The sequence below is a fragment of the Chamaea fasciata genome, unplaced genomic scaffold, assembly GCF_029207755.1.
Source record: "Chamaea fasciata isolate MVZ Bird 193981 ecotype frontalis unplaced genomic scaffold, bChaFas1.0.hap1 SCAF_3, whole genome shotgun sequence".
In the NCBI taxonomy this organism is placed as follows: Eukaryota; Metazoa; Chordata; class Aves; order Passeriformes; family Sylviidae; genus Chamaea; species Chamaea fasciata.
Window position 1 is genome coordinate 29,359,508 of NW_027094088.1, and position 26,829 is coordinate 29,386,336.

At 43.2% G+C, this 26,829-nt stretch overlaps 2 protein-coding genes across 2 annotated transcripts in view; one reads left to right on the top strand and one right to left on the bottom strand.

Annotated features, from left to right (window-relative positions):
* The first annotated feature begins 5,295 nt into the window (after window positions 1-5,295).
* MRPL33 (mitochondrial ribosomal protein L33) lies at window positions 5,296-11,467 on the top strand. The gene is made up of 4 exons (XM_066178462.1): window positions 5,296-5,378; window positions 6,269-6,287; window positions 8,901-9,007; window positions 11,160-11,467. The coding sequence occupies exons 1-4, from the start codon at window positions 5,357-5,359 to the stop codon at window positions 11,207-11,209; spliced, it is 198 nt and encodes a 65-aa protein (XP_066034559.1). The 5' UTR covers window positions 5,296-5,356; the 3' UTR covers window positions 11,210-11,467.
* RBKS (ribokinase) overlaps window positions 11,382-26,829 on the bottom strand; it is a 71,972-nt gene continuing 56,524 nt past the window's right edge. Inside the window, exon 8 of the mRNA XM_066178461.1 lies at window positions 11,382-12,642. Coding sequence (XP_066034558.1) covers window positions 12,469-12,642 — 174 coding nt within the window. The 3' untranslated portion in view covers window positions 11,382-12,468. The remainder of the gene's footprint in view (window positions 12,643-26,829) is intronic.

Here is a 26,829-nt window from a genome sequence, read left to right on the forward strand (position 1 = left end):
AAGGCAATGCTACTTAGCTGCCCTTGAGAAACAGCTTTGAACCCTGTGACCTTCCTTCAAGTGAAAAAGTCTTTAGGGAGGCCATGGGATGTAGAAAGCTGTATCCTCCTTCTGGTTCTCTAGATCCACTTGTACCCTTGAACCACCTGTTTTCTTTTCCCTTACAGCTGTTAACTCTGGCTTGAAGCTAAAGAGATCCCCTTGCCAAGGAGCCAAAGAGATCCCCTTGCCAAGGAGCCATGTGAGTGATACACCAATTCATTCCAGAGTAGATTTTTGACATAAAAAGAACCAAGTCCAGATACTTGACCCATTCTCCTCCACTAAGCTACAGGAGGAAAAAAATTCATTCCCTATCTGTCACACCATGGTCACATTACATAATTATCCTCTCCCTTTGCCTTTACCTACCCTGCTTAAAAGTACCTGGCCTTGCAGGTTCACAGCTTTGATTTTGCTACACTCTTTCTTTTCCCTAATCCACAGCTAAGTCCTTTGTGTTACACAGCAAACAATTGCACCTTCCTTTGAAGGAGCACTAGATACACTGCCAATTGAATTCAATGTTTCTAAGCAATAAGAGAGCATCTGCTGACCAGTTAACCTCTTGTATTTTCTTCTTTTACAGTGTAGTAAAAACAAAAGCAATCCAAACTTTAGAAGGGGAAAAAAAAGTGCCAAAGCAAATGAGAACTGATCCTGCTCTCCTGAGAGAAGGTTTACTTTAGAGATGTAAGCTAATGCATCTCCTATCTGTTCTTTCCCCTAGGCAGCTTCTTCCAAAGAAAGAAATTATATCTTCAGCATCAGTGCGATGTCCTCTGTCTGGGGGACTAATCACTTCCAGGACTGAGCCCTGATGACTTAAGCTGCTCTGTGCACAAACTCCATGCATGGAAGGCAAAAACATTGTTCTGTTGCCCCGAAAAGGGAAGAAGGTTTCAAGGCTTGCTAAAAACAACCTCTGATCAGCTGTACACATCTAGACACTGTTGTCTTTGGTGTCCCAGATGGTCCCAGCTGTTGGCATAAGCACTGACAATGGCATTCATTCCTTTTGCACACAAGTCCTATGCAAGCCCAATTTTTCAGCTGCCTGCTGATGGGAAGTGAAATTCACACAGAGAAAAGCTATTCTGGAGGCCCACAGGATCCCAAAGCTTGTGGAAAAAATGGGGAGGATTAGTTGTAGGAACACTTCCGGCTACTATCTAATTTTATCTGTGTGTCACTGATACTGAACGTCATTCTTTTTATTATGAGAACCCCTGGACAAACAGGGCTAAAAATAAAAAGCAAGAGCTCGGAGCTGGCACAAACTGTGCTACACGGACTCCAATTTGTATAGCAGGAACTATAATCACTCTGAGACGTGCCCAAGCCCTCGGGCATCCCACGGGATTTCAGTCACTTGTTTACAAGGTGTTTTGATTTGCAGCTGTTTGACTACAGTGGCATTTCAAGAGGGGGTGGCTTGAAAGGATGTTGTTACTTTGGATGCCGGGATTGGGAAACTGGTATTGAAAAATCACGCAAGAAACAGGCGAGTGCTGTCTTTGTTCTCCCCTTACATATGAATGACGTCAGTGCAGGGGAAAGTAGCTCCAGAACAGATCCAGAGACCAATGCTCTGGAAGGAATAAGCAGGGTACAGGTAAATCCCTGAAAACAGAGCTGTGCCCTAATCACACCAGAGTGCCCCACATCTGATCTAGGGAGACTAAGTTCTGGAGGTAAGAAGGGAACCATCCAAGCCCATTGCTTTTCCACCTTTTCTAAGATTATCACACCTAAGAATTAGGCTAAAGGCCTTTTCTAGCTCACTTCAAACAGACCAGCAGCTGAAATGGATTTAGTCACTGGCTCAAAGTGATTTAGCACTTCAGATGGCTCTTTCCATAATTCCTGCTCTCCTGACCTGAACAGTTCCTCTTTCAGAACTGCATTAAGCTAATGCCCACTTTCTTCTGGCCCTACTGGGATAATGGATTCAGATATGCAGAAAGAATGTAAAAATCCATCTGTTATCCGGGATGAGTGATCTGCACAATAGTGGCCATGAGTGTTTGTTTAAGGCTTCGGACAGCAGAATGCTGCTAAGTAGTACCACGCTGAGAAAGGGAAAGCAAGAAGGAAGGGGAAAGTAGCCTGGCTGTTTAAAAGCTATGTCCACCAATGTGTCTGCACTTTTTTGGCTTAGTTAACTGTTTGCCTGTTTTTTGTGGGAAACCAGGAAGGACACGTGGAGCTTTTCCCAGGCTTTAGTGTTATTCTCTTGTTTCCAGCCTTGGATTTTGTATGCGTTAATTACAGCAACTCACGTAGAAAATCTAGTGCCAAGAGGATATTTACCTTGCAAAATTTCATCTGCTGCCCCCCTCTCCCCTTCTGTGACTTTTTCAAGCAATGACTGACTGGAGGCGCTGCGTGCATTTGAAGAAGCCTCACCCTCGCCAACCTCAGACAGCCGCCCTTTGCCTGCTCGGTGCGTGCCAGAAACCTGCACTTTCTTGGCAGGGAGCAGCCATCTCCTCACTTCCTGGAGGTGAAGGAGGGCTCAGCCTAGAATATAAAGCATAAAATGGGAAAGAATCAGTTAGATTATACCATGACAAATTGTTGTTTTTCTAGCAAGATAAAAACCCACCCTATGTTTGATTCTGAGTGACATTGATCGGTTTGGCACCAGCAACTTCTCTGCTGGAGTCATGAGTGACTACTCTTTAAGCAAGTACCAGAATTATCTAGGCTGGCATTACAGTTCATCACACTCCTTGCTTTCTTTAGGCAAAGTTGAAGGAAAAAATCTGCATTTGCACTACACATGCCATCGAAGATCTCAAAGAACATGACTTATCCTAGCCCACATGCCAAATCTGAATTGGAGCCAGGGTCAGAAATTCTCACTCTCTCTCCTTTCCTCCAGCCAGGATAACTTTTCCTCCAGGTCAGCTATGACTGTTGCCAGCAGGGGCATGTGACACTGTCAACACCTTGCCACACATACCAGTTTCAGACTCCCTGGGTTTTACCCATAGCTATTGAAAACTGTCTACAGAAGAGGCTGCTAAAAAGAAAGTTGAAGACTGTTGAAGTCTATTCTAATCCACTGTGTCTATATTTATGCAGCCCTTGTCACAGCAGAGCAGAGAAAATGTCACTGGAACAGTTTCTTTTTTGCCAACAGGCAAGAGGTTTAAGAAGAGGCAGTAACCTCTATTTGATGATGTGTTTCTACAAATGTTTAACTCGCTATTTCATTTAGAGATTATCTTTAATGTTGATTTATATCCCTGGCAGTGAAGTCAGGAGGTTGGCAATCCCATTCCTTTCCAGTCTGTGCTCTGACTGAGGCAATAATGCAGATCAAAGAGAAGGAGTCTTACAGCACTCACATTTTATCATCTTGAATGTTTTCAAGTTCTCACTCTGATATTCATGGGCAGATTATATAACTACTAGATTTATACTTCTGAAGGCCACATAGTAAAGACTGAAATGTTGTATCATTAAGAGGAAGTATTTGGAAATTATTGAATCAAATAAAGGAACAACATATCACTTGACACAAGCAGCAGTGTTTTCCTGGAGATGTCATTTTGCTGCAGTCTTTTATAGGGTCAGCCACTTGTCATTTTGCTGCAGTCTTTTATAGGGTCAGCCACTTGTTTTCATGCCACAGAATATAGAATTAACTGCATGTTATTATACATTCTAAGTCTCGTTTTTCATCTAAATATGCCAAGCTAACATTTTTCTTGCCTTAGTAATTGCTAAATATTCAAGGACTTGAATTCTATCAATAACAGTTTACCTAACTGATGGAAGCAGAGTAAGCCACAGACCTTCTGTGAATTTTTCAGAGGGTATTATATTACACGTCATTATCTAACAGGTCAGAGGAATGTGAAAACTTGCTTTGGTGCCTGCCTTGAGCGTCCCTGCCCATGGCTTTTGACAGATTTAGTTGCCTAATGATTTGGGAACCTTGACAGTGTGGCAACACCGCCTTTTCTATAAAAAAGAGAACAAAGGTAGGCAGAGGTTAGCAGATCATAACATCATCGAGGTTGGAAGAGACCTTTAAGATTATCTATTCCATCAACCCAGCACTATCACAGTAACCCCTAAATCACTAGATCTCCCCCCCTGCACCATATCCAGACACCTCTTAAACACCTCCAGGGATGGTGACTCCAGCATCTCCCTAGGCAACCTATTCCAATGCCTAAAATGCACTGAAGGATGAGAGAATAGATTGAGAGAAGCCCTGAGGAGAAGGACTTGGGGGTCTTAGTTGAAGAGAAGTGTGCAGCACAGCCACGTGCAAGTTGGTTGGGGCTCAGAGCAACTTGGTCTACTGGGAGGTGTCCCAGCCCATGGTAGGGAGTTGGGACGAGATGATCTTTAAGATCCCTTCCAGCTCAAACTGCTGTATGATCCCATGCAGTGGGACAGAACCTGGATGTGCTGCCAGCCAGAGGGCACAGGCTGTGGGGCCATCATGGCCAGGCATTTCCCTCTCTGCACTTGGCCCTGCTGCCATGTGCCACTGCCAGACACATGGACAGGCCGCCGGCATGTGCCGGGATAGGGCTGCATGGGGAGATCACAGAATCACAGAACTGTCAGGATTTGAAGGGACCTCTGGAGACCATTTAGTCCAACCCCTGCCAAGGCAGGGTCACCTAGAGCAGATCACTCAGAACACACTCCACATCCAGGAAGATTTTGAATCTCTCCAGAGAGGGAGACTCCACAACATCCCTGGGCAGCCTGTTCCAGTCCTCTGACACTCAGTGTAAAAAAATTCTTCCTCACGTTGAGGTGGAACTTCTTTTGTTTTAGTTCACGGCCATTGCACCTTGTCCTGTTGCTGGGCACCATCCTCTTGGCACCCGCCTGTAAGACATTTATATGCACTAGTGAGACCTCCTCTCACTCTCCTCTTCTCTAGATTAAATGGGCCCAGCTCCCACAGCCTTTATTCATAAGAGCGATGCTCCAGTCCCTTAATCATCTCTGTTGCCCTCCACTAGGAACTGTCCAACAGCTCCACGTCTCTGCAGTACTGAGGAGCCCAGAACCTGACACAGCACCCCGCATGTGTCCTCACCAGGCCTGAGCGGAGGGGCAGGACCACCTCCCTCGGCCTGCTGGCCACAGGTTGTGCTGGATGCAGCCCAGCACACCACGAAGGGCATCCCGGATTCCCCCGGCCCGGCTCCCTGGCGCTGGCACGGGCACGGCAGCGCCGCCGTCCCGCCCCCGGGCGGTGCGGCCCCTCCGGCCCGGCCCCGCGCCCCGGACGCGGTAGTGGCGGCGGAAGGGGCGGGGCGGCTGCGGGCCCGGCGCGATGTTCCTGACGGCGGCGGCCCGTGAGTGGCGCGGGCGCGGCGGGGCCGGGCGGCGGCGGCCGCCGTGGGGGCTGTGGGGCGGCTGTGGGGCGGCTGTGGGGCGGCTGTGGGGCGGGCGGGAGCGCGCCTCGGCTGCGGCCGCGCCGCCGCGACCTTCCCCGCCCTTCCCCGCCCTTCCCCTCCTTCGGCCGCGGGGCGTCCCGGCGTGCCCCGGAGGAAGCTCAGGGTGACCTAAACAGAACTTGCACAGACATAATATAGATTAGCTTAAAAAAAAAAAATAAGTGGAGGTTTGAATTTGTGCTGCAGTTTTATGATTACTTTAAATTCACTGTGAGGTGACAGAAAAACAATTCAGCCTGTTTCGTGCTGTGCTGTGGGTTGGGTCAGCGCACCCGAAACCAGCCTCGTGGGAAGGTCGGGCTCAGCGGAGAAGGGCTCCCTGCTGTGCAGCTGTGGCCATGCAAACCCTTGTGCTGGCGCCATAGCAGGAACCGAAGCCGGAGTGGGGGGGAACAAGTCCGGGAGGCTGGGACTGCAGTTTCCACCAGCAGTGTTCCTCACACGTGTCTTAACTTCACATTCACCCAGAGAATTCATACTCGGCGCTGAAGCTGAAAACTTACTGAGAACATCTGGAGGGTGCAGCAAGTGCAGCCTGTCATGCTGCGCAATGCATTTGCACAGGCACTTATAAAGGTGACATGATGGCAGAAACAGCAGGGAACTGGCAGCACGTGGAAGAATGAGTGGGGCTTTATCGTGACAGTAAATCTCTTTGCACTATCTCTCTGGGGCTATAGCAAAGTCAGGCCATGGAAAACGCTTATGTTGCATATAAAGGAAACAAGATAAAATGGTAACTGTTTCTTCTGTTTTTCTCTTCTCCATGCTGCAAAAAAACCTCCCAGTGGCCAAGAGCAAATCTAAGTAAGTGATGGTTTTCCTCACCAGTTTTTGATTATTGGTATGTTGTATCTTTGTGAAGTGTTAAGCTTCTCTAAATTTTTTAATATACCTGAGAGAATTGCAGTCCTTGCATCTAGCTGCCTCCTCTCAGCCATTCTGTATGTGTGTCTTCTCACAGGTAAGTACAGAATGGTGTGAAACTCTCCCATGGGTTCTGAACTTGCAGCAAAGGCAGGTTTTGTCCTATGGGCTGCTGCATTAAGCTCAGCAGTAACCTCCAAAGCACCCTGCACAGGGGGAAGCACACCTCTGTGCTCTGTGATTAAAGAGAGGCTATAAATTATCCAAGTATTTTTCCTGTTGTTCACCTGTCATACCTTTTTAGCTGCGGAGAGTAAACTAAGGTGCAGCATGGGTCTTTGCTGTCTGTGGTGTGGAATTTGGGCAGGTGCCATGAAGCTTCCCCATAGCCAGAGTGCAGAACACTTCCTAGGCTTAGCATATTCCTGAGTTTATATGGGAGGAGTGGACAGGGTGCAGTCAGTGCTCTGGGCATCTTAGTTTGCTCTGTAGTCCAGCTCAGCAGAGATGTTAGTGGGCTCTGGAAGAAAATTAGTCACAGTCCTCTGACCTGTAAAGAAAGCTGATAATGTGTTAAGGGTTGGAAAGGAAGAACATGCACTTTAAGCACACCAGTATCCTTACAATATGGGCACAAGGAAACAAGATCATGTGGAGAAACTGACTTGGATCCAAAATGCTATTTGTAAGAAAATTAGCTAGAGAAATCCAAGAGGCTAAACTGGTACATTTATGTGAACACATTCTGCTTTCCCATTCCCAGAAGTTGCATTCTGTGTGAGTGTATTATACTTGGTACCACACAGGCCTGGGATCTATGGCCTTTGGTACATTTCCTGTATTTTGGCTTTTTCAAGAATCTACCCCCAGCAGAGCCAGTACCAACCGCTTGCCACATTTGAGCAGATTCTTCTGCTACAGAATTTCTGCACAATTGTCAGCCTTTTAAATTAAGAAAGCACTTCCCAAGTATGTGCCTGACAGAGAGCAGTTTGACATCTCATTGTTCTACTGTTATCTGTTCATAAAAACAAACACAGCAAACCAGGAGGTTTCTGCAAGGTTAAAAGGTAGCTTTTTAAAATGGTGTAACTAATGCTAATGTAGGGATTTCTACCACACACTCCCTTTTATTTTTTATCCCGATGTTTCTGTTCTTTTACAGTCCCATATGCACTCTGGGAATATGTTCTTATACTATTCATCCTTCTCCACTCCCCTTGGGTTTCTTCCTGTGCCCCAACAGCTTTCTAGTGTTGTTTTCTGGCTCAGCTCATTGTTACATTTCTTAACAGGGGAGTCATTTTTTTTTGAGCAAGATGTATTGTTTGGAATGGGCTTAGCCTCAAATGTGTGGTGCACAAGAATTACAAGGCCTGGTCATGCTGATGCCACTGATTCCTCCAGAAAGGGGAAACTGCACAGAGGCTTTGAGGAAGTGAGTGAGATATAGGGAAAGGAGTCTTTGTGGTTACTGAAGCTTTGCAGCACACCTGCAGTAGTGTACAGGGGAGGACAACAAGCAGGGGTAATCTCAAGAGTATGCTCGGTCAGTTGTCTGCAGGAATCCAGTGTCTTTCTCTTTATTTTGAACTCAATAGTAAATTAGACTGCAAAGCTGAAAAGGAAGAGCTTAAGGAAGTACACTGGTCAGAGCTGAACAAGTGAGGAAGATTGAGTTAATATTGACAGACCATTTTGTATTAGAAACAGGAAAATACAGGAAAATGGAAAATGAACTGAATGCCCACATGCAGAGGTGTACCCATCTCTTCATTGAAATGGAAGAGAAAGATGTAATTTACAGACTGGTTAAAGGGTTTTACATTTTTTTGAAACTTCAGAAGATGCCCTCTGTGTGGGAAGTTGCTTGGAACTTGGCATACTTCCAGACTGGGGGTGTGGAGCAGCTTCCTCAGTTTCCTGCTTGGTGGACACCGCAATTGCTGCCAGCCTGCCCCGCAAACCGAGAGCCCTCCAGTGGGGAAGGGGGTTCCCGTGGCTGGGCTAGTATCAAGCTCTGTATCTTAGCAGGATGGATGGTGCAAGGGGTTCTGCTTCTCCTTTTGCAAACCTCTTGTGCCAGCCTATCTGCTTAGCTTCCTCTCTGCATGAGGAAGTGATAGTCTGTGATACAGTGTTATCTACAGCCTGAACGTCTTTAACTACCATCACCCTTCCTCTCTTGCCCTTCGCTTTTAAGCTATAGTGACTCAAATGTATGCTGATTTTCCTAATTTCTTTTTTTCTCTCCTGTTTTTATTCCTCCCACCTCACTGTGTTTTGGAGGAGCTACTTCTCTCTAGGCTTGTATCCTGTTGAGGAATTATTTACTTAAACTTGATGCTGGAGCTTATGGTTTAGTGTCTGTGTTAAAAGTTAAGCATCCATAGTTTTGATACTCCCATCCCTGAAGTTGAAATTAAGTGTCACACGTGATTGTGCCAAACTGTGTGTGCTGAAAGCTTGTCCATTTGCCTGTGTCCTGGCAGATGTGCTAAGCCCTCACTGAGTGCCTGTGCACTGACACACAGACATCCCTTGTGACTTTAGATACATTCTGGTGAGGATGAAGAGCGCTGCGGAGACAGGCTACTGCTTCAACATCAGGAGACTCCGACTGCAGGAAAAACTGGTCTTACTGAGATACGATCCCATCGGTAAGAGCTCGGGGAAGAAGTCAGCCTGCTTTGTCTGAGCTTCTCTGACTCTGTGGGGGAAAGGATTTGAATGCAACAGGATTTTTCCCATCTTAGCAGAATATGTCATAACATGTTTCATACTCAAATGACTGTAGGGTTGCTGTTCTTCATGACATTCCAGTGGGAAGTAAATGTTACCCTCATTTTACAGATTGTGGCAGTGAAACAAAGTAATGACTTGCCTGACACATCAGAAACTTTGATGACAGCCATGCCACATGTCACTGGCAAAGTCAAGTGACACAGGAGTTCTTTCATTCTGTTTCTTTGTGTGGTTTGCTAGACTGTGCTACCTCCAACAAGCAGGCGCAAAGCATGCATCAACAGAAGTGTTCTGTTAAGATGCCATGGGAGCTCTAGACCAGAAATTTTAACCACCTCTTACAAAATGGACTTTTTCTTCTAAAGAAATAGGCACAGATTCTTCCAATTCCACAAATGATATCACTTTCCAGATGGCAGTTAGTGGATTCTTTTATGTTCCCCTGGTCCTTGCAGATTTCCTCAGTTTAGGAATCTGATTTGTTGGACAGGTTATAGCACCTGCCAAACTGCCTTTTGCTCACCCAGCTCTTTGAAAGGTGACTAAGGGTTCAATTTTCTGTTGTTGGCATTAAATAGCTGAATTTAATGTTAAAAAGCTTAATGTGGGTAAACTTGGAATTTAAACCAAACTATATTAGAAATAACATGGTGTAGCTAATGCATAAAAGGCTTATTTAAAGTTGTAGAATATAAGAAATGTATTAAACAGCTTTAAGTAGATAATGCATGGCCAGTAGTTATGTGATTCAAGCTTATTTTTTTTCTTAAAATATTATATTCTTGTTAGATGACTACCTTTTCATTCTCAGAGCTAACATTCAAGAGCTTTGAGAGGTGAGAGAAACCACCAGAGAAGCAATATGCTGTTATCAAAGGTGACAGAGGTTGTGACTTTCCTTTTGAATTCCACACAGAAGGGGAATTGGAGATCTCTGGGATTATATCCTTGAATAAGAAAAATAAATTATTCCATTGAAACATCCTGCAGAGTGATCCTCCCGAAGCTTTGCAACTTGTAGGGAAGTGAAGAAAGAGAAGAACTCAGATAGAACATGTAGTAGGTTGCTGAAGAAAGCTTTGATCTTTGTAGCCTGTAGTAGAACACAAGTGAGAAATTGATGTGAGAAAGTGTTGCATGTGTGAAGGGAAGTAAATTTGAGTCTAGATAACAACTCACATCAGGAATATGTTAGGAAGCATTTTCACTTGGCATGTGTTTTCACCTTATATTTTATACTTCTCAGAAACCTGGGACATCCACAGAATGAAGCTTTTAAGTGAAGTAGTTGCAGGATTGCCCAAGTTTCACTACCTCCCAATTGCAGCAACAGAATCTGTACTATCTGCAGTATTTCTTAAAACGAAACTTTTTTGTGGAGAAGAGATTTTGTTGTGTGTATTGCTCTCGCATAGCTTTCAAAGGAATTCATATAATGAAACTAACCAAAGTGTTGATTTTCAGATGGCGTAGTAAAGCTTTGCTTTGATTTATTTTGTAATTTTTGTTTTTCATTAATGTATTGACTAAGCTTAACTTGCCCCTGCAGGTTGTTTTTTTTTTTTTGCAAACACCTGCATCAGTCATTGTGGTCATGGCCAGTTTGTGTCTCGTTGAGAGATCAGCAGGACAATTGGTTAACTTCTCAGTCAGCCTGTGAGGCCAACTGGATCCAGCTCATCATCTGTAGTTGTTTGGGCTCTGGAGTTGAAGAGTAGTAGAAAGCAGAAAGAACCTATTTTTGTCCCTACATTGAACAGCTGTGACTCAGAATAGTCACACACAGAGCAGCTGTTGAGTGTTTTCAGTCACTTGCATCCTGATACTTATTCTGACAGAGGAAAAGTGGACATCTTAGGAGCTAAAAATTACATGTGGTAAAGTGAAAGCACCACTAAACTCCTTCAAGAGTTGGTTAACAACAGTGCTGTGCCAGTCAGTTGCTCCACATTCATTTAAGCAGTGAAGGCAGCCAGGAGAAAAGGAACGTGGGCTGGTTGAATTGAATTTTAACACTTCAGGCATCTAACGGATTCTTTTTTCTCTTTTTTTTTTTTTTTCCTGTAGCAAAACAACGTGTCCTCTTCACAGAGAAGAGAAAAATCCGTTCTGTGTGAACAATGACTAGACTTGATTTATACATGAGAAGAGGATGGTCTGGGGGGAGGATGGGGTGAACACTGATTCAGAAATCCAGCAATATGGGCTGAAAAGAGAGGAAATGAACTGGGATCACCGTCTCCTGTGATTTGAAGGCCATTGTGAATAAAACAATGTAGAGAGAGAAAATTCTTAATGTCTGGACATAGATCATCACAGTAACATTTATTTATCTTTTGAGTTATTTTTACAGTGCTCAATTAAAAAAAATTAAATAGAAAATCCCATTGTCTGTGTTTTCTATTGTGAAAGAGGCTGTAATCTTCAAAGGAACTATTGTTTTATGAAGCAATAAAAATTAACATTTTCCACAGCAGGAATTCAATGGCAGGATTGCAAGTTTTTCTAACCTACCAGCCACAGATGCGACAGTAGTGATCACGAGCTGGTGCCATTACTTGGAGGGGTAATAGTGCACCAGCTCCTGAGGAAAGAAGGAATGGGAACCTAGATGAGTTTTTGGATAAGCTATTACTATGGTTACAGGCCTGTATTATTTTCAGCCAGGTTAGTAGGATGAGTTTTTCTTCCCTGGGTTTTTGTCAAACATGAAGAAAACAGACAATGTAGTTCTCTGATGTTCTTGTGGTTTTGTGGGTTTGGGTTTTTTTCCTTAATTAGCTGGCCTGTATTTAAAGCAACGTGGCTAGAAACATTTTTCAAAGTTTACCTCAGTAGCAGTCCTGTCCTATTTGCAGTTAGAGGGACCTTCCTGAGTGTGGGGAAGCACAGAGTGCAGTGCCACACCTGAGGCACGTGGGCACAGGCAGGCACAGGCTCGATGTATGGGGCTTTGTTGTGAGGCAAGCACTGGCCCTGGTGTTTGAGCACTGAAGCTGCAGTCTCAAAGCTAATGCTCTGCTTCATGTGCTGCCATTTCACATCAGAAGTTCTGATAAAATCAAGTAAAAATACTGCCAGGAGCCAAATACCCTCCAGGTGTTTTCCTGTAAACTTCATGTAGTTCATTCAGCAGAGTGCACTGTGGGATGGCCACAGGGTTGTGTGGGGCCAGAGACCTGCTGTGCTGTGTTTGAAAGACCCACCACCCCCACCCCATCTTACTGTTGAAGGACAGGAACACACAGGATTCCTGAAATAAGAAGCAAAGAGACTCTCCTGGCCTTTCCAGTCAGCAGAGGAGAACCTCATTGCAGTCAGGAGAATAATTCTGTCTGGTATGAGATAAAATCAGTACAGCGAGCTAGACAATCAATTAGAAAAGGTCCTGAGGCAAGTCCTTCCTGTAAGGATATGAAGATTGTGTCCCCGGTGCCTGGACGCTCACTGATGCGACGCAGTTAGACTTCCTGATCATTTCCTCCATGGATAACTTGGGATAGTAGGCCAGGTAGAAGGCCAGTGCTCCCACAAAACTGTCTCCAGCGCCCTAGAATGAAATAACAAACAAGCTGAAGTGTATTTGCACAGGGAAACAATTCAGATGCCTTTACAGGAAAGACACAAGTTGCAGCACTGATTGCAGGGGTCAGGAAATTGTTCAGGGGTTGAGTTCAGTACACTATACCTAGGAAATCTTGCAAAGTTAAACTAATGCCATAATACTATCCTTGTGCCCAGCTGCTGAGTCAAGGTGCACAGTATAATATGGCTTAAAACTTAAAAGAAAAAGCAAAGCAAGTATCCACAGCTCAGCTAGATGCTGTTATAAACACTGCTTTTGAAACTTCCTGTTGTTGGAGTGTCTGCTTTTGATTTCTCAACCTGGATGTTTCATTAAAGCTATTTTTCTCTTATTTAACTTCTGTTTTTTATAAAGGTCAGTGGTAGAAAGGGCAGAGAAAAGGGGAAAAAAATAAGCCATGTGGCTTTTGGTGTACGTAAATTCCTAGTTACAGAGGGATATGTTTTGACACTTCCAGAACTTAGCTGTTGTTTATTCAAAGGTCCTAGTGTCATTAAAAACTATCATTGTGTCTATCACATAAATCACTCTTATTCCTGGGGCAAGCTTTGCCACCTGTGCTGAATTTGACCATGGAGGATGAGGACAGTGATGTTCACCCGGAGCTCTGCCAGTCATGGCTCTCTTGAGCTACCCATCGTTCCCAAGCCACGCCCTGCCTGCCCCGTGGGAGTCCTCGGGAAGCATGGAGTACATCTGTCCCACATGGGCATCAGCCATACCCCAGCTTGCTCTGACCCTGTTGCCCAGATACTGCTGGTTGTGCTCTGGTCAGCAGGGAGTGACAGCTGTTTGCCTCCCAAGTGCTTTTTAACAATAACTGTTGTTTAGCGATGTTTAGTGCTATGAAGTGGCCCTAGCAACTGGCAAAATTTAACTTGATTGATGGTTGTGTTTAACTTGATTTGCTCCTTTCAGTCCACACCATTCTTTCCCCCTCCTGCCCTAAAGCTGGCTTGATTTCTAAGGCCAGACTGATAGCAGTTCTTGTTGGTACCATAAAACTGGTCCTAAGGTCCTTTTTAAAATCATACTTTTATACTAGTGAAGGCATTAAACTACACACACCAGTATTATCTTATTTCATTCCAGATCCAGCATATGGACTACCTCCCCGAGAGATTTTGCCTCTGTAGTTGTAATAAATAGGCCCCAAGAGTCATGCGACAAGAGCAAATGGCCTAGAAAAAGTTGGTCAAAACAGCTCAGCAAAATTTCTAATGGAAGTTGAGACTAGGAAGTAATATTCCAATTTTGACTACTAGTGTTTCTCAGTCTTGAACTCTTACTTGCCCTGAAATTAGCTGCATATAATATCATTCCAGCGAAACAATGCCACTTCCACAGAAATTTGTTTCTAATGTTGCAAGCGGTTGACAGGGCAGAACAGTGTGGGCACTGCAAGGGACCCTAACAGGGGTGAGCACAGGATAGGGGCCCTACCCCAGGCCTGGCCTCTCCTTGCCCAGCCCTGCCACAGTGGCTGTTTGCATTGGTGTTCCCAGTCAGAAAACTCCCTGCTTAACTCTTGCTTGGCCTGGGGTTTGAATGCTGTCTACCAGCAGGATACAATGGAGAGCATGGCCTGGCAAATGACAAGTTAATAAGCAAAGCTGTAGCCCTGCATGCAGCTGTAGCAGCACCTGTTTCAACAGTTCTGTATTCCTGAACATACCAGGGGCAGGTGAAGGTTTTTTATCAATTTCTGTTGGGCCTTTGTCTCCCTTCTGGTTTCCGGAGTGTTCCCACAATGGCAGGTGGAGCAGGAGCAGGTGACTGCTAGTTAAGCATTGCCAGTGTCTTTTGTCTGATGCATAATACAAAAATCTCCATCCCATCTCAGAGTTCGTAATCTAATCACTGCATGATTAATTATTAAAGCTATTTTGGTGCTCTTGTTACAGACAGGAGTAGAATTTCAGCATGCAGATCTGTTCTGCTGTAGTTCTAGCAGGAAGAACATTTTTTACAATGATCACTGGAAGTGGAAGTAGCCAAATATTTTAATGAGTAAAACTCAGACTATTTGGTGTCAAATGGCAGCAGCATGGAGCAGAATACTGTCTTTCTTGTTTTTTTTTTCTTTAATAATTGCTGCACTGTTGATTATAGGAACAAAAAAAGATTAACCACGTGTCACCCAGGTCTTAGTCTGCATGCCAGTGAGATGGAGTGTAAGTTCTCCCTGGAATGTTACTGTGGCTCTCTGCTCATGGGTGATGCTCTGAGGTTGTGAGATGGCTGGGGATCTCCCTTTCAGCGTGGCTGAACAATGATAAATGGCTCTAAAAGCAGAAAAAGGAGAGAACAGCAGACTCCCATCCAGAATGGAAAAAGGCCCCCTAGCATTTTTTTTTGCAAGAGAAAAAAAAAGATTACAGGGTGATTGGAGAATATACAGAAGGATTTGATGCCAGTAAACTTTTGCTGAAATCCTCACTTCCCATGCATAGACTGAAGCAGTCAGTATCTGCAAAGCCCAGCTATGACAGACCCAAAGGGTATCATAAATTCAGTTGTTGGTAAGTGAACGTTTTGTGAGGAGGGTGTTTTCAGCAGAGGAGCTGCTGCACTGAGAACAGTGTCATGCATCAGATTGATTATGTAGATACCCTGCTCAGCCTTGCTTCTGGTCTGTGCAGACATGACAGGTCAAACATGACTAAAAGAGCAATAGCAGAACTGGTTCAGCTGCAAGGTTAACTGCAGTAAGAACTATTTTTGGCTTACAGAAACAGACCTTCCTTCTTTGGTATTGTGGACTAAACTACATTGGGTTTGGTAGATTCAGAAAAGGCTGGCACAGAGCACTAGAAGGAACAGGCTCGGAGTAAAATCAAGAGTACACAAACACTGGAATAGCAAATAGATTTACATTTAGCTGTTTCAAAACCTGCTCTAAGAAAAATAATTCTAACCTACTTCACAAAAAAAAAAAAAATTCATTTGAAAATGACCAGTAAGGTGCATGAGAGTGTCCTCTGACAAAATACAAAGTATGTAATATTTTACATTCTTCAGCATTTGTCTTCCAGGAATTCTAATACACTGCAGACTTTGAGATAATCCTCATATCCTTGAGTGCCTGGAGACAATTCATTCCATAATTATGAAAGTATAATGTATTTAACCTTTCTGTAAAGCAAGAGATGCTAGTTTGTTTGAAATAAAATAAAGAACTGGATTAAAAATTTGTCTGATATGGTGTGGCTCATTCTTAAACACAAATGTCAGGGTTTTGACTAATTTTTATGGTTTTGAAGTAGTTTTGAAAACCTATTTATATTCCACGCCACTAGTCTGTAAGGTCCTTGTTTTCCTGTGTGTCTGGAAAAGGGCATTTTTGTTTCCTACAATCCAGCACTGACTGAGATTCTGTGCCTCCAGAGAAGAGAAAACCCATGAAAATACTTCTATTTATACCTTAGCTTTTGTTAGTCCTGATTTGTCAGAAGCTGGTTCACAACTTTAGTATAACTATTTTTAAACGATGCTGCCCTGAGAAGCTTTTTAAGGAAAGTGCTTTGTAAGTGGAAACTATACTGTTCAACAGCCTTTCCAGCATGTAAAGCCTTTTTCAATCCATCATGCACAGACTGTTAGGTTGCATTTCACTTATACAATAAGATGACTTGCTCACCAAAAGAATCTGGAGGCCAAGAAGCCAAAAGCCACAGTTCACAGAATGGCAGCAGTCGCATTGCCTTGTTCCAGGGCAATCTCTTGCTCAGCTTTTGCCCTCCCAGCCTGTCCTCCTGGGCAAGAGCAACAGCAACCATGGAAGAACATGCGAGGGCTCTGGCTCCTGAAATCTGACGTTGTTAGTGAACCTCAGAAAACTTTTCTCAGATGATTTTTAAGAAGTTACAGTCCTTGTGCAGTCTGGCTATTAACATGGATTCATTCCATTAAATACATTGTAAGAGCATGTTACCAAGGCCCAAAGAAACACCTGAAAAGGATGTTGTACAGCAGTACAAGAGAAATGTTTTGCCTGTAATGGTGAATTCTTCACACAGTGAATAAATCAAAACAGCAATCCAAAAGCTGTCAAAAACTGTCTCATAATGTAGAACCAGTAACACTGCTCACAATGATGCTTATAGCCTCCAAGGAGCATTCACAGAACTGCACAAATGAATGAAGCCCGAGGATTACGCTGATTTAGGGCAGTCTACATCCATGGCAATGCAGAGATGCCCAACTCTGTCGAAGGAATTGGGCCTTGGAGAATTCCTGCTGTATTTATAGCACTCCACAACTGTGTGATACTGGATTATGCTAAGGATGTTATCGCTCTGTCACATCTGCTCAACATTCCTTGCTGTACCTCTGCCTACTCTGTACCCGAACTGCAAATTAGCCCTATGTAACACAAAAATAGCTGTCAGCAAAGGCACTCACTATCCATTGCTCACAAGTGGGAAAAGCTTATGCCTCCCTACAAGAATCCCTGGGCTGTGCTTTGATGAAAGGTTACTAGTAGAACTGGAGGAGCATTTACAGCCTTTGGATATATTCAGATAGTCTTGAGCCATTAAGGTCTATGTCTCATCTAAGGGATAATTTCAGCTGAAATGCTCAGGGAATGAAATATCCTTTAATGACAGTGTGTGGCAGGGTGACCCTGGATGGATACCAGGTGCCCACCAAAGCTACTCTGCCACTCCCCTGTCCAGTTCAACAAGAGAGAGGAAATAAAACAAAAGGCTTGTGGATTGGAACACAGGCAGGGAGCAATCACCATCACAGGCAAAACGAACCTGACTTAGGGAAATTAACTTATTACCAATCAGATCTAAGTAGAATAATGAGAAATAAAAGCAAATCTTAAAACACCTTCCCCCATCCTCTATTCTTCCCAAGCTTAATTTCACTTCCAATTTCTCTACTTCCTCACACAGCAGCGCTGGATGACAGAGGATAGGGATTGTGGTCCGTTCACCACATGTTTTCTCTGCTGCTCCTTCCTCCTCAGGGGCAAGATTCCTCACACTCTTCCCCTGCTCCTGGCTTGGGGTACTTGCCACAGGAGACAGTCCTCCATGAAATTCTCCAACATGAGTCCTTCCCACAGGCAAGAGTTCTTCACAAACTGCTCCAGAGTGGGTCCCTTCCACATGGTTCACTCCTTCGGGAACAGGTGGCTCCAGTGTGGGTCCCTCATGGGGTCACAAGTTCTGTCAGCACATCTAGTACAGCGTGGGCTCCTCTCTCCACAGGTTCTGCCAGGACCCTGCTTGAGCATGGGATTCCCATGGGTCACAGCCTCCTTTGGGCATTCACCTGCTCCAATGTGGGTCTCCTCTGGGGCTGCAGGTGGATCTCTGCACCCCAGGGACCTCCATGGGCTGCAGGGGCACAGCTGCCTCATCATGGGCTGCACCACAAGCTGCAGGGGAATCTCAGCTCCAGAGCCTGGAGCACCTCCTGCCCCTCCTGCACTGACCTTGGTGTCTGCACAATTGCTTCTATCACATGTTCTCTCCTGCTCTCCAGCTGTTGTTGCACAGCACTGTTTTTACCCCTTCTTAAGGGCTAAAACTGCATTGTCCCAGAGGTGCTACCACCATCACTGATGGGCTCAGCCTTGGCCAGTGCTGGGTCCCTTGTGGAGCATTGGCTCTATGGGACATTGGGGGAAGCTTCCAGCAGCTTTCAGACAAGCCATTCTTGTAGTCCCCCACTAGCAAAACCTTGCCATGAAAACCCCACTCAGAGTGGTTGAATCAGTTATGCAGCTTTTGGTTTTTTATGATTTCCTTCTTCCTGAAAGAACCTATGTTTATCCTCTATGTGATAGAGAATGATTTATTTCTGAAAATGTTCCTGGCTGGTTTTTTTTGGTTTTGTTTCTTTTTACCTCTGCATTTATTTGCCTGTGGAATACCTTTTAAAATTATTTTCTGGGAGATTAATATTTTCCTCCCCACATATTTCCTCATGTTTCACTGGAAAGATATTTTGGCAGTTTAAATCAAGACAATCTTTAAATTAAATTAACTCCACTATCTTGAAACTCTTCTGAAATTAAACTAATTTGACTATCTTCAAATGGTTTCCTAAAATCAAGGCCTAACAAGGGTGATTACTCCCACAGTGTCTGGGGTTGCTAATCCTGTGTGGAAGCATTGCTGTCTTTGTAAGGCACCCTGCAGATACTGGTGTGGCTCTGCACAGCTGTGCTTAAAGGAGAAGACCTATTGTTATAAACCCCTAAAACATGAAATATTTGAAAGTTACAAAGAGATTTCCCACCAACACAGTTATTCCTGTATCTTTGCACAGAATTTTGAGCCAGAAAAAAGTGTTAAGAAGTCTTTAACTGGGAACTACCAAATTCAGCAGTAAGAACCAAGTGAACTCAAATCAATAGCAGGGCTTGCTTTGCTAGATCTAAGTTAGGCTTTTGGTACTGACTAGATAGCACTGCAAAGCTATTTGGTTTGAAAATAAAGAAGAACTAGGAAAAGCACACTTTACCCAAGAGCTTTAGGGTCTAGATCCCCAACTCTATTACTGTGCTAATCTGTCCTCTGGTAACTGGGTGTTTCTGCAGTCTTGTCACAAAGAAAGAGTAGATGTTACCCTAAGCCTAAGGAAAATACAGAGAGAGAATCAAGATAGTGGTGCTTGTCTCTTCCTTTCTTCTACCCCTCTGCCTTCTCCACAACCCCTCCACCCAGTGCTGTCTGATGTGGTTTGCACACTCCAGGCACCATGGGGATCTGTTAAGATGCTGTCCCACCGTAGCTCCTTCCTCCCAGCCATGTGCAAAATGGCTGAGCTCAGCCAGTGTTTAACAACGGCAGGAGGTGTAAGCTAACACATTTTAATTTGCATTCCCTGTAGGTTGACACTGCACTCTTTATTCCAGTGATTCAGACTGCAGTTTCATAATAGGCTTAAGCCAATCCATGGTTATGCTACTGCTGAAAGGCTCAGTCCCCACTCATGTTTTTACCCTTGTCTGGTGTTCCCACGCCCTCCCCTACATCAGATTTAGCACTTGTGTGGCCAAGCAGTGAGACAGATCAGTTCTCTGATCCTTCTGACGACTGGGCCAGCCAACACTGTGCAAGAAACAATAGTTTCCACCCAGATCAGCAAGTTGCTGTATTACCACATGATAGCTAGTCCACAGCAAAGGAGAAAGAGGTTAGAAACACTCCTTTCAGCATGATCTTGGATCAGCTTGAGCCAACTGTGAAACCTCACCCTCAGTCAACACCAGGCAATTCATTAACTCAGTTGTGTATCCAAGTCTTAATACTCTGGCTCCTTGCTCACACAGGGAAAGCTGCCTGTTCCACTTTTCCCTCCATACCCTGTGGACTCAGTCTGGAGGAATGAGGGAATGATCACGCTTCCTTTCTGCATCTTTACCAGACTCTGTTCTGGGAAGCTGTGGAAAGGAGCAATCCTTGACTTTCTTGCATTTATGTTGCTGTGTACTTGCACTGCCACGAACTGGGAAAGTTTCTTGCTCACTTACTCAAGTTGAACAAGGCCATCATATCATCTGGTCCTTCACATGTCCTGAGAACTTAAAAGGTAACTTAACTACACCCCGTGTAGACTATCAGTTGGGAAACATCAAAACCAAAGCATACCACACAATGCTTCACATCAGCCATCAGGAATTTTTACCCACTTCCTGACAGATTTCCTGATGGGTCATTAACAGTGATTAATCAGCCTGACCGTTAACCCCCTGCATTCCTGAGAGATTAATCTCAATACAAGGCCTCCTCCAAGCAATTTCTTTCCTTTCTGAAACATCCTACTACATCAAGTTATGCACTGTTTCTAAAAAGAACAGTGACAAGCATTACAGATGCATGAATTCCCCTGAAATGTTTGGTTTGTGGTGAATGTTGGAAATAAAACATACAACATTCACAACTCTGCAGTTTTTAATTTGTATGTCATCTAAAAAGCACAGATGAAAGTATCTGCTTTACATTTCAAAGCCCATATACAACATCTAGTTTGAAGGCAGGTAATAGCACTCTAATTTCACATGATGGGAAATTAACCCAACTTAAGATCAAGGATGTTAAGAACACCCACTTTGAGACATCTGTGGGCTGAACCCAAAGCTCCAGATCTTTCAAGGACTAACAGGAGTCACATGAGCTACCCATCCTTTGGAAGTGAGGCACAGCTTGGGAACCCTAAAACTGAGATTTGCAAATTAATTAAGCGGACCTCCACAGCCCTGCTGGACTCTCAATCAGGATCAGAACAGAGGAGCTCCCACCTCACTGTTTACAAGAAAAATACTGCAAGGTATCTGTGAGGTGATGGCTTTCTCTTAGTGCACACTGAAGTCTGGGAAAGATCACAAGAGAGCTACATTCTCCTGGATAATATTCACTGGAATATGCTGCTCAGCACTGGGGAACAAAGTTATTCTGTGTAGTAGACTGTTAGTCTAACCCCAGAAAGCCAACAAAGTATTCACCCACAGGGAGCTCTCCGTTTTCTGAATCATCGAAACAATTCAGTGTGATGATGCTCATATAAACTTCTTTCAACTCCAGAGAGCGTTAATGAGAAGTGACTAATTTATTTCTTTCTTACACAAAGGAGTAAGAGCACTGAACCAGGAACTCCATATACCATTCTGAAAACAACAGATCCATGTTGCTGAACCTGTGAGATTTCTGTCAGCCAAACAATTCACCCCTACTCTGATTCTTATGCTACCAGGGCAATAGATATTTTAGCATGTAATTTTTCAATTTGTGATACACTTCTGTGTAAATTTTCTGTTTGAGTTCACTTTTGCCTTTATTACCTGCTTCTTCCCTGTTTCCACAGTTGAGCTTTGATCTGTGACCTCCTTTCATTTGATCTGGAAGTTCATACCTCATACAGAAACTCAGAAACAGCAGAAGAAATCCTCCACACATTTCCTCCTCCCCACTCCCCTGCAGTGCATATAAAAAAACGTATCACATACAAAATGCAGTACTGGAAAATTCTCATTACGCTTCATCTGAACACCTAACTCTCCAGTGGCACTCTTGCAAAATTATAAACCACAATATGTCAACAACAGGGAAGCACGCAGACATCACCACTCATAGACAGAAGACGGACTTTCAGTTGAACATGCTATAAGAAGCTGTATCCACCTTCCCTAAAATTTGAACTTCCACAGAATCAGGAGTCATGGTTGAAGCCTGGTGCTAAATATAGCAGCTCCTCAGAAGGTTGATTTGTACTTCTCAAACTGGTTTATCAAGCCTCAACAACATGCAGATACTCTCCTACTCTAATCAAAAGCTTCACTTATCTCCTTTCCTTGAGCACTACTTCATTCCTTTCATTATTCATGTCACATTTGTGCCAAATTGTGCTTTCGTCCCAACAAAACTCATGCTTATGTGTTAATTCACAAATATCATTTAATGATGAAATGGAACTACAGCCAAAGCTCTGCCCAAAATACATCACAGTATTTTGATGGTACACTGGAAATTCTGGCAGTGGGTTTCCCTCCCCAACTGGGAGACAACTGGCCAAATTGTCACTAACTGTGTCACCCAGTATCACATATGAGGCTGACATGGCTTCAGGACTCCATAGCCTAACAGTTAAGTAAGAAGGGAATATCTGTGCCGGACAATTTTACTAGCCACATGTGGTTTTTTTCTCTCAGACTGAAAATGCCAAAGGACTCTTAGTGATCCCATCTAATCTGATGAGAAGCACCCGGAATGACACAACTGCCATCTCGCCTGGAATTGATCAAAAACACATTCTTTTTTTGCACGAAAGCTCCATATGCTCGACTGCCTCTTTCAAAACCACAGCATCTAGCCTTTGTTGGCTGGCCACTGCTCCTGCCTACCTCTGAACTACACATCCTGGAAAGGAAAAGAAACCACCAAACTTCAGGAGGTTTTTTGTCTGAGCTCTCCCCAGCTTTGTCCCCTTGCCAGCTCCCTGCATTCTTTTTCCAACTGAGTTTGTGTAATCGTTTCAATGACTGCTCAAGCTGTATCTCCTCTCTTGAATTTCAGTTAGATGTGACTTACAAGCCAGAACTGCTGTTCTGCTCAACAGTATTGTTTTCTGCTAACCCACTCATTCTCTTGCCCATAACCTGTGGGGCAGGAGTGCAGAAAACAGGGCTCCCACACCTCACTCATGGTTTTCAGCAGCAGGTGACCACCAAGGCACTGCTTCTGACAGAAAGGCATTCTCTGAGATTCCCTGTAAAACTGATCTTTCCAAGCAACACACTGCCTGCTTAATGATTTCAGTAACAAAATCACAGATACCAGCAATGGCACACAAGCTTCCAGAGAATTTCCTCACCTTTTTCCTGTATTTCTGTATCTCTGTGTGCTTCGAAATGGATAAAAACAAATACTCCTTATAGACATTTGGGCAGCTGACAAACACTGCAGCCAGAATTCAGGAATCTGCTTTTCTACAGATGACTTTCTCTACAATAGGTGAGTTTATGTCTGTATGTCTACCTTTAAACACACAGACACAAAAGAAAACCCTGAGAAATGTGGCAAAATCAGTGCACTCAACTGTAAAATTGCTATTAAAGACATTCCTATAGGTTACTGCTATAAATCACCAAAACTTACAGTTTTAGTTTCCTTCCATTTCTCTAATGAAAGTTGTAAAGTATATTCTGTCCATGAGAGAGGCCACTAAAGATTAACTCCTTTATTCCTGATAAGAAATACAACTTCTGGCATTTTCTGTGGTTATAGTTTACAAAAGCAAGAAGTCTTATTTCCCCACTATTCTCATTTCTCTGTTCTTGTTCTTTTGAAAACCTGATTATGCAATAACACCAGTCCAACTCAAACCTTTCTGGTTTCTGTAGAGACCAAAATTACTTGGCACTGAAAACTCTGTTGGGGGAAATCATGAAATCTGATATTGTTCAATATCATTGTTATTCAATTGGCATTTCTGGGCAACTAGGCAGGCAAGGGGATACAGAGCCAGGTTTGCCTTCCCTCTCACCACAGCCAGAACTGATGTGAAGAAACTGAGAAGAGTAAGTTATGTTCCACAACAATCTGGATGACACTTGGTTCTGCAGAGAATAGTTTTAAAGAAGAAAGGGAGGCATATAACATTTGTTAGCTAACCATGAAGAGGAAAAAAAAGATGAGGGGTTTGGCCAAGAATATGCTGCACTATTACACAGTGGATTGCATTTGCAACTTCCTACAGCTCAGGCCAGAAAAAGATACTTGGGAAGGTGACGCTCTGGATGTGCCAGAAGTGCCAGCTTCCACTAGCTATTTTTAACTGCAGGAATTTCATTAGAAAGGATGGCTGCACACAGTTGGTCTTCCTTCCTCTTCATCCTTTCTGCAACTCAGATACCCCAGTTGCATATCTACCATTACAACTGGCACTCCTCGTCTGCATGCACTGGCAGCCCAGGGTCTGCTCCAGCACAGGGTGAGCTACAAACCAGGACTGAGCATCCTCTTGGAGGAGACCCTGAGCTGGACTCATCATAAAGTCAAGAGGAAGAGAGCAAATCAAAAAAGAGATGCAGGGTATTTTGCTGTAATGATTCTGACTTGTGTTGCACTCCATGGTTAGCCCAAGAGAAGCAATAAAAGTAATTTCCTGCTCTGCTCTCAACCTGCATAAATTATACCACTGTTTCATTTACTAAAGTATCCCAGAAGTGAGATGGCACAAAGGGATTTCTGAACTCGTCCTCTCTAGACCTCATCAGAACGTATTCTCAGGTCCAGATGTCGGATGTGGTATCATTCCCATGTTCTGGCCCACAGACAAAACACTCGAGTTGCTACACAAATGCTGTCAGCATCCCTACCTTTCTATGTCCAGAATAATAATCAACTGGGTTAATTTCCAAACTGGGATATTTCTCAGTATGCCAGGAGTGGAGCCAAAGCACCCGCTCCTATAGGCTACTTCCATAAACACCCTGCAGCCTCCTCAAGGAGCATCCAATGCAAAGCAACTCTGCATTGCTATGTACTTTCTCCTTTATGTGGATATTTACAATTATGTCCAGTTCTAAAAATGAGACAGCTGATATCCTGACAAAAATTTTCTCTGGTCCTATTTTTTTTAAGATAAGCATAGAGAACAAGACATGGTTTACAAGGGAAACAGGTTCACTTGACACTGACAAGCCAGTGTCTGCATGTTTTGTTCCCTATCTACAAAACAGCATTCTGAATAGCACTTTCCTCATGTTGTAAATAATGTAAGGTGCTTAGCAATAAGTGTATGTGTATATGGAATAAAGCTGTAGGATACAATGGGACACAATGCCATGACTTGTTACTGATCATGTGTAGCAAAGCCAAACAACTCTTGGTATCACTAAAGTAGTTTTACTGTGAGTTTTTTGTTGCCTGGCACAGTACAATCTTAAAAGGGGCTTTAAACTAAATATTGGCTTTAATCTTCTTTTTATACTATGTCTTCATTAAGTACCCCTGGTAATTTAATGCAACTTGTGGCAAATGCTAATACTGCTTTGGGCCCACTTCTCCCTGTCAGCTGTATCTCTGTTAAATTATGCATTTCCATCTGGAAAGAAACTGTACAGGACTGTAGGCTCTCTTCCACTTAGAGTCAGGAATGGAAAGCGATTTAATTAGATGCTCCGTGGTTGAGAAAAGGACTAGAGTAAAGCCTGGGTGGTCCATGGAATCTTCCACTGGAAAACAAGACTGCAAATTGTTCTGTACAAGCCTGCTTCTGTTTGCTCATTTTGTTTACATTGTTTGTTCTTACAGATTAAAATAGACAGTTACTAGGCAGATAAACAGTGTTCCCTTCCACGACAATGTTGTCTAGAAGTTGAGGGCTGCATGGGACAATATATGCCTGTGCTTCATTTTTTGGCTGCATCACTCCAACTCCCTATATAACTTGGAGCAGAACATTTTTAGCCTGTGCTTCAGTGCACCCAGTCACTAACATTTTTGTTCCACTTATCCGATTTGTACAAGAGAGATAATATAGCTTTCTGCTCTCCAAGGGGAAAGAGGGTACATCCTCTTTAGAAGGCCTGAATCAGAAGCAGAGACTCATGAGGAACTAAGCAAGTCCCATCTAGACTTAACTGTGAGTCAACTCACATGCAGTGATTTCAGACATGTGCCCTTTCACAGTTCAGCTGAACTTCAGAACATAATAGATGCAGCTTTATTTAGACTTACAGTGGTGATCACTGATTGGAGTGCCTGGCAGATTAACTTATTCCTCATGGTTTTTCTGTTCCACAATTCAATGGATTCCATATTTGTAAAAGAGGGAATGCAGAAGGCTAAGTCAGAAAGTGGGCTATGACTGGAACTAAACTTATTTATTAACCTATTTGGGTCGCATGTTAAAGAAAGGAAGCTATTATGCTGTTGTTTTGTGGGATGTTAATGGGAGCTCTGGGCATAATTACTCTGTGTTGGTGTGTCTGAATAAACTCCACTGATAAATAAGATGTTTGCCCAGTAGTAACTCCTCTTTCCTTGAAAATGAAAAGGAAGATGAGAGAGAGAGAGAGAATAAAAGAACAGGAAAAGAAAAAAGAGAAAAAGAAAAAGAGAAAAAAGAGAAAAAGAAAAAGGAAAAAGAAAGAAAAAGAAAAAGAAAAAGAAAAAGAAAAAGAAAAAGAAAAAGAAAAAGAAAAAGAAAAAGAAAAAGAAAAAGAAAAAGAAAAAGAAAAAGAAAAAGAAAAAGAAAAAGAAAAAGAAAAAGAAAAAGAAAAAGAAAAAGAAAAAGAAAAAGAAAAAGAAAAAAGAAAAGAAAAGAAAAAGAAAAGAGAAAAGAGAAAAAAAATTTAAAAAAAAAGAGAAAAAAGAAAAAGGATATATTTTAGGGTTAAGGAAAAAAAAGAAAAAAGAAAACCTCAAAGCTTTACTCCTTGCTACACCCATGGGTAGGAAAAGGTTAAACAGTCAACATTTTTCTTTTCTTAGCAAGTTAGAGAACTGTACATCAGACACATTGTCTGCCAAATGCTTCATTTACTACCAGCTGCATTTTTACTTTGTTGAGAGATAGCTGAAATAAAATCACTGTTCTTTGTGCAAACGGCATGCTAAATAATGCACGGCTACAAGATTATTAAATAGCAAAGGCATTTGATAATATTAGAGTCAACCACAAGTC

Bases quoted from the DNA above. Each gene is read 5' to 3' on its own strand.
- MRPL33 (XM_066178462.1), top strand. From the start codon at position 5,357: ATGTTCCTGACGGCGGCGGCCC. The intron at 9,008-11,159 runs GTAAGAGCTCGG...TTTTTCCTGTAG, and splicing joins ACTGAGATACGATCCCATCG to CAAAACAACGTGTCCTCTTC.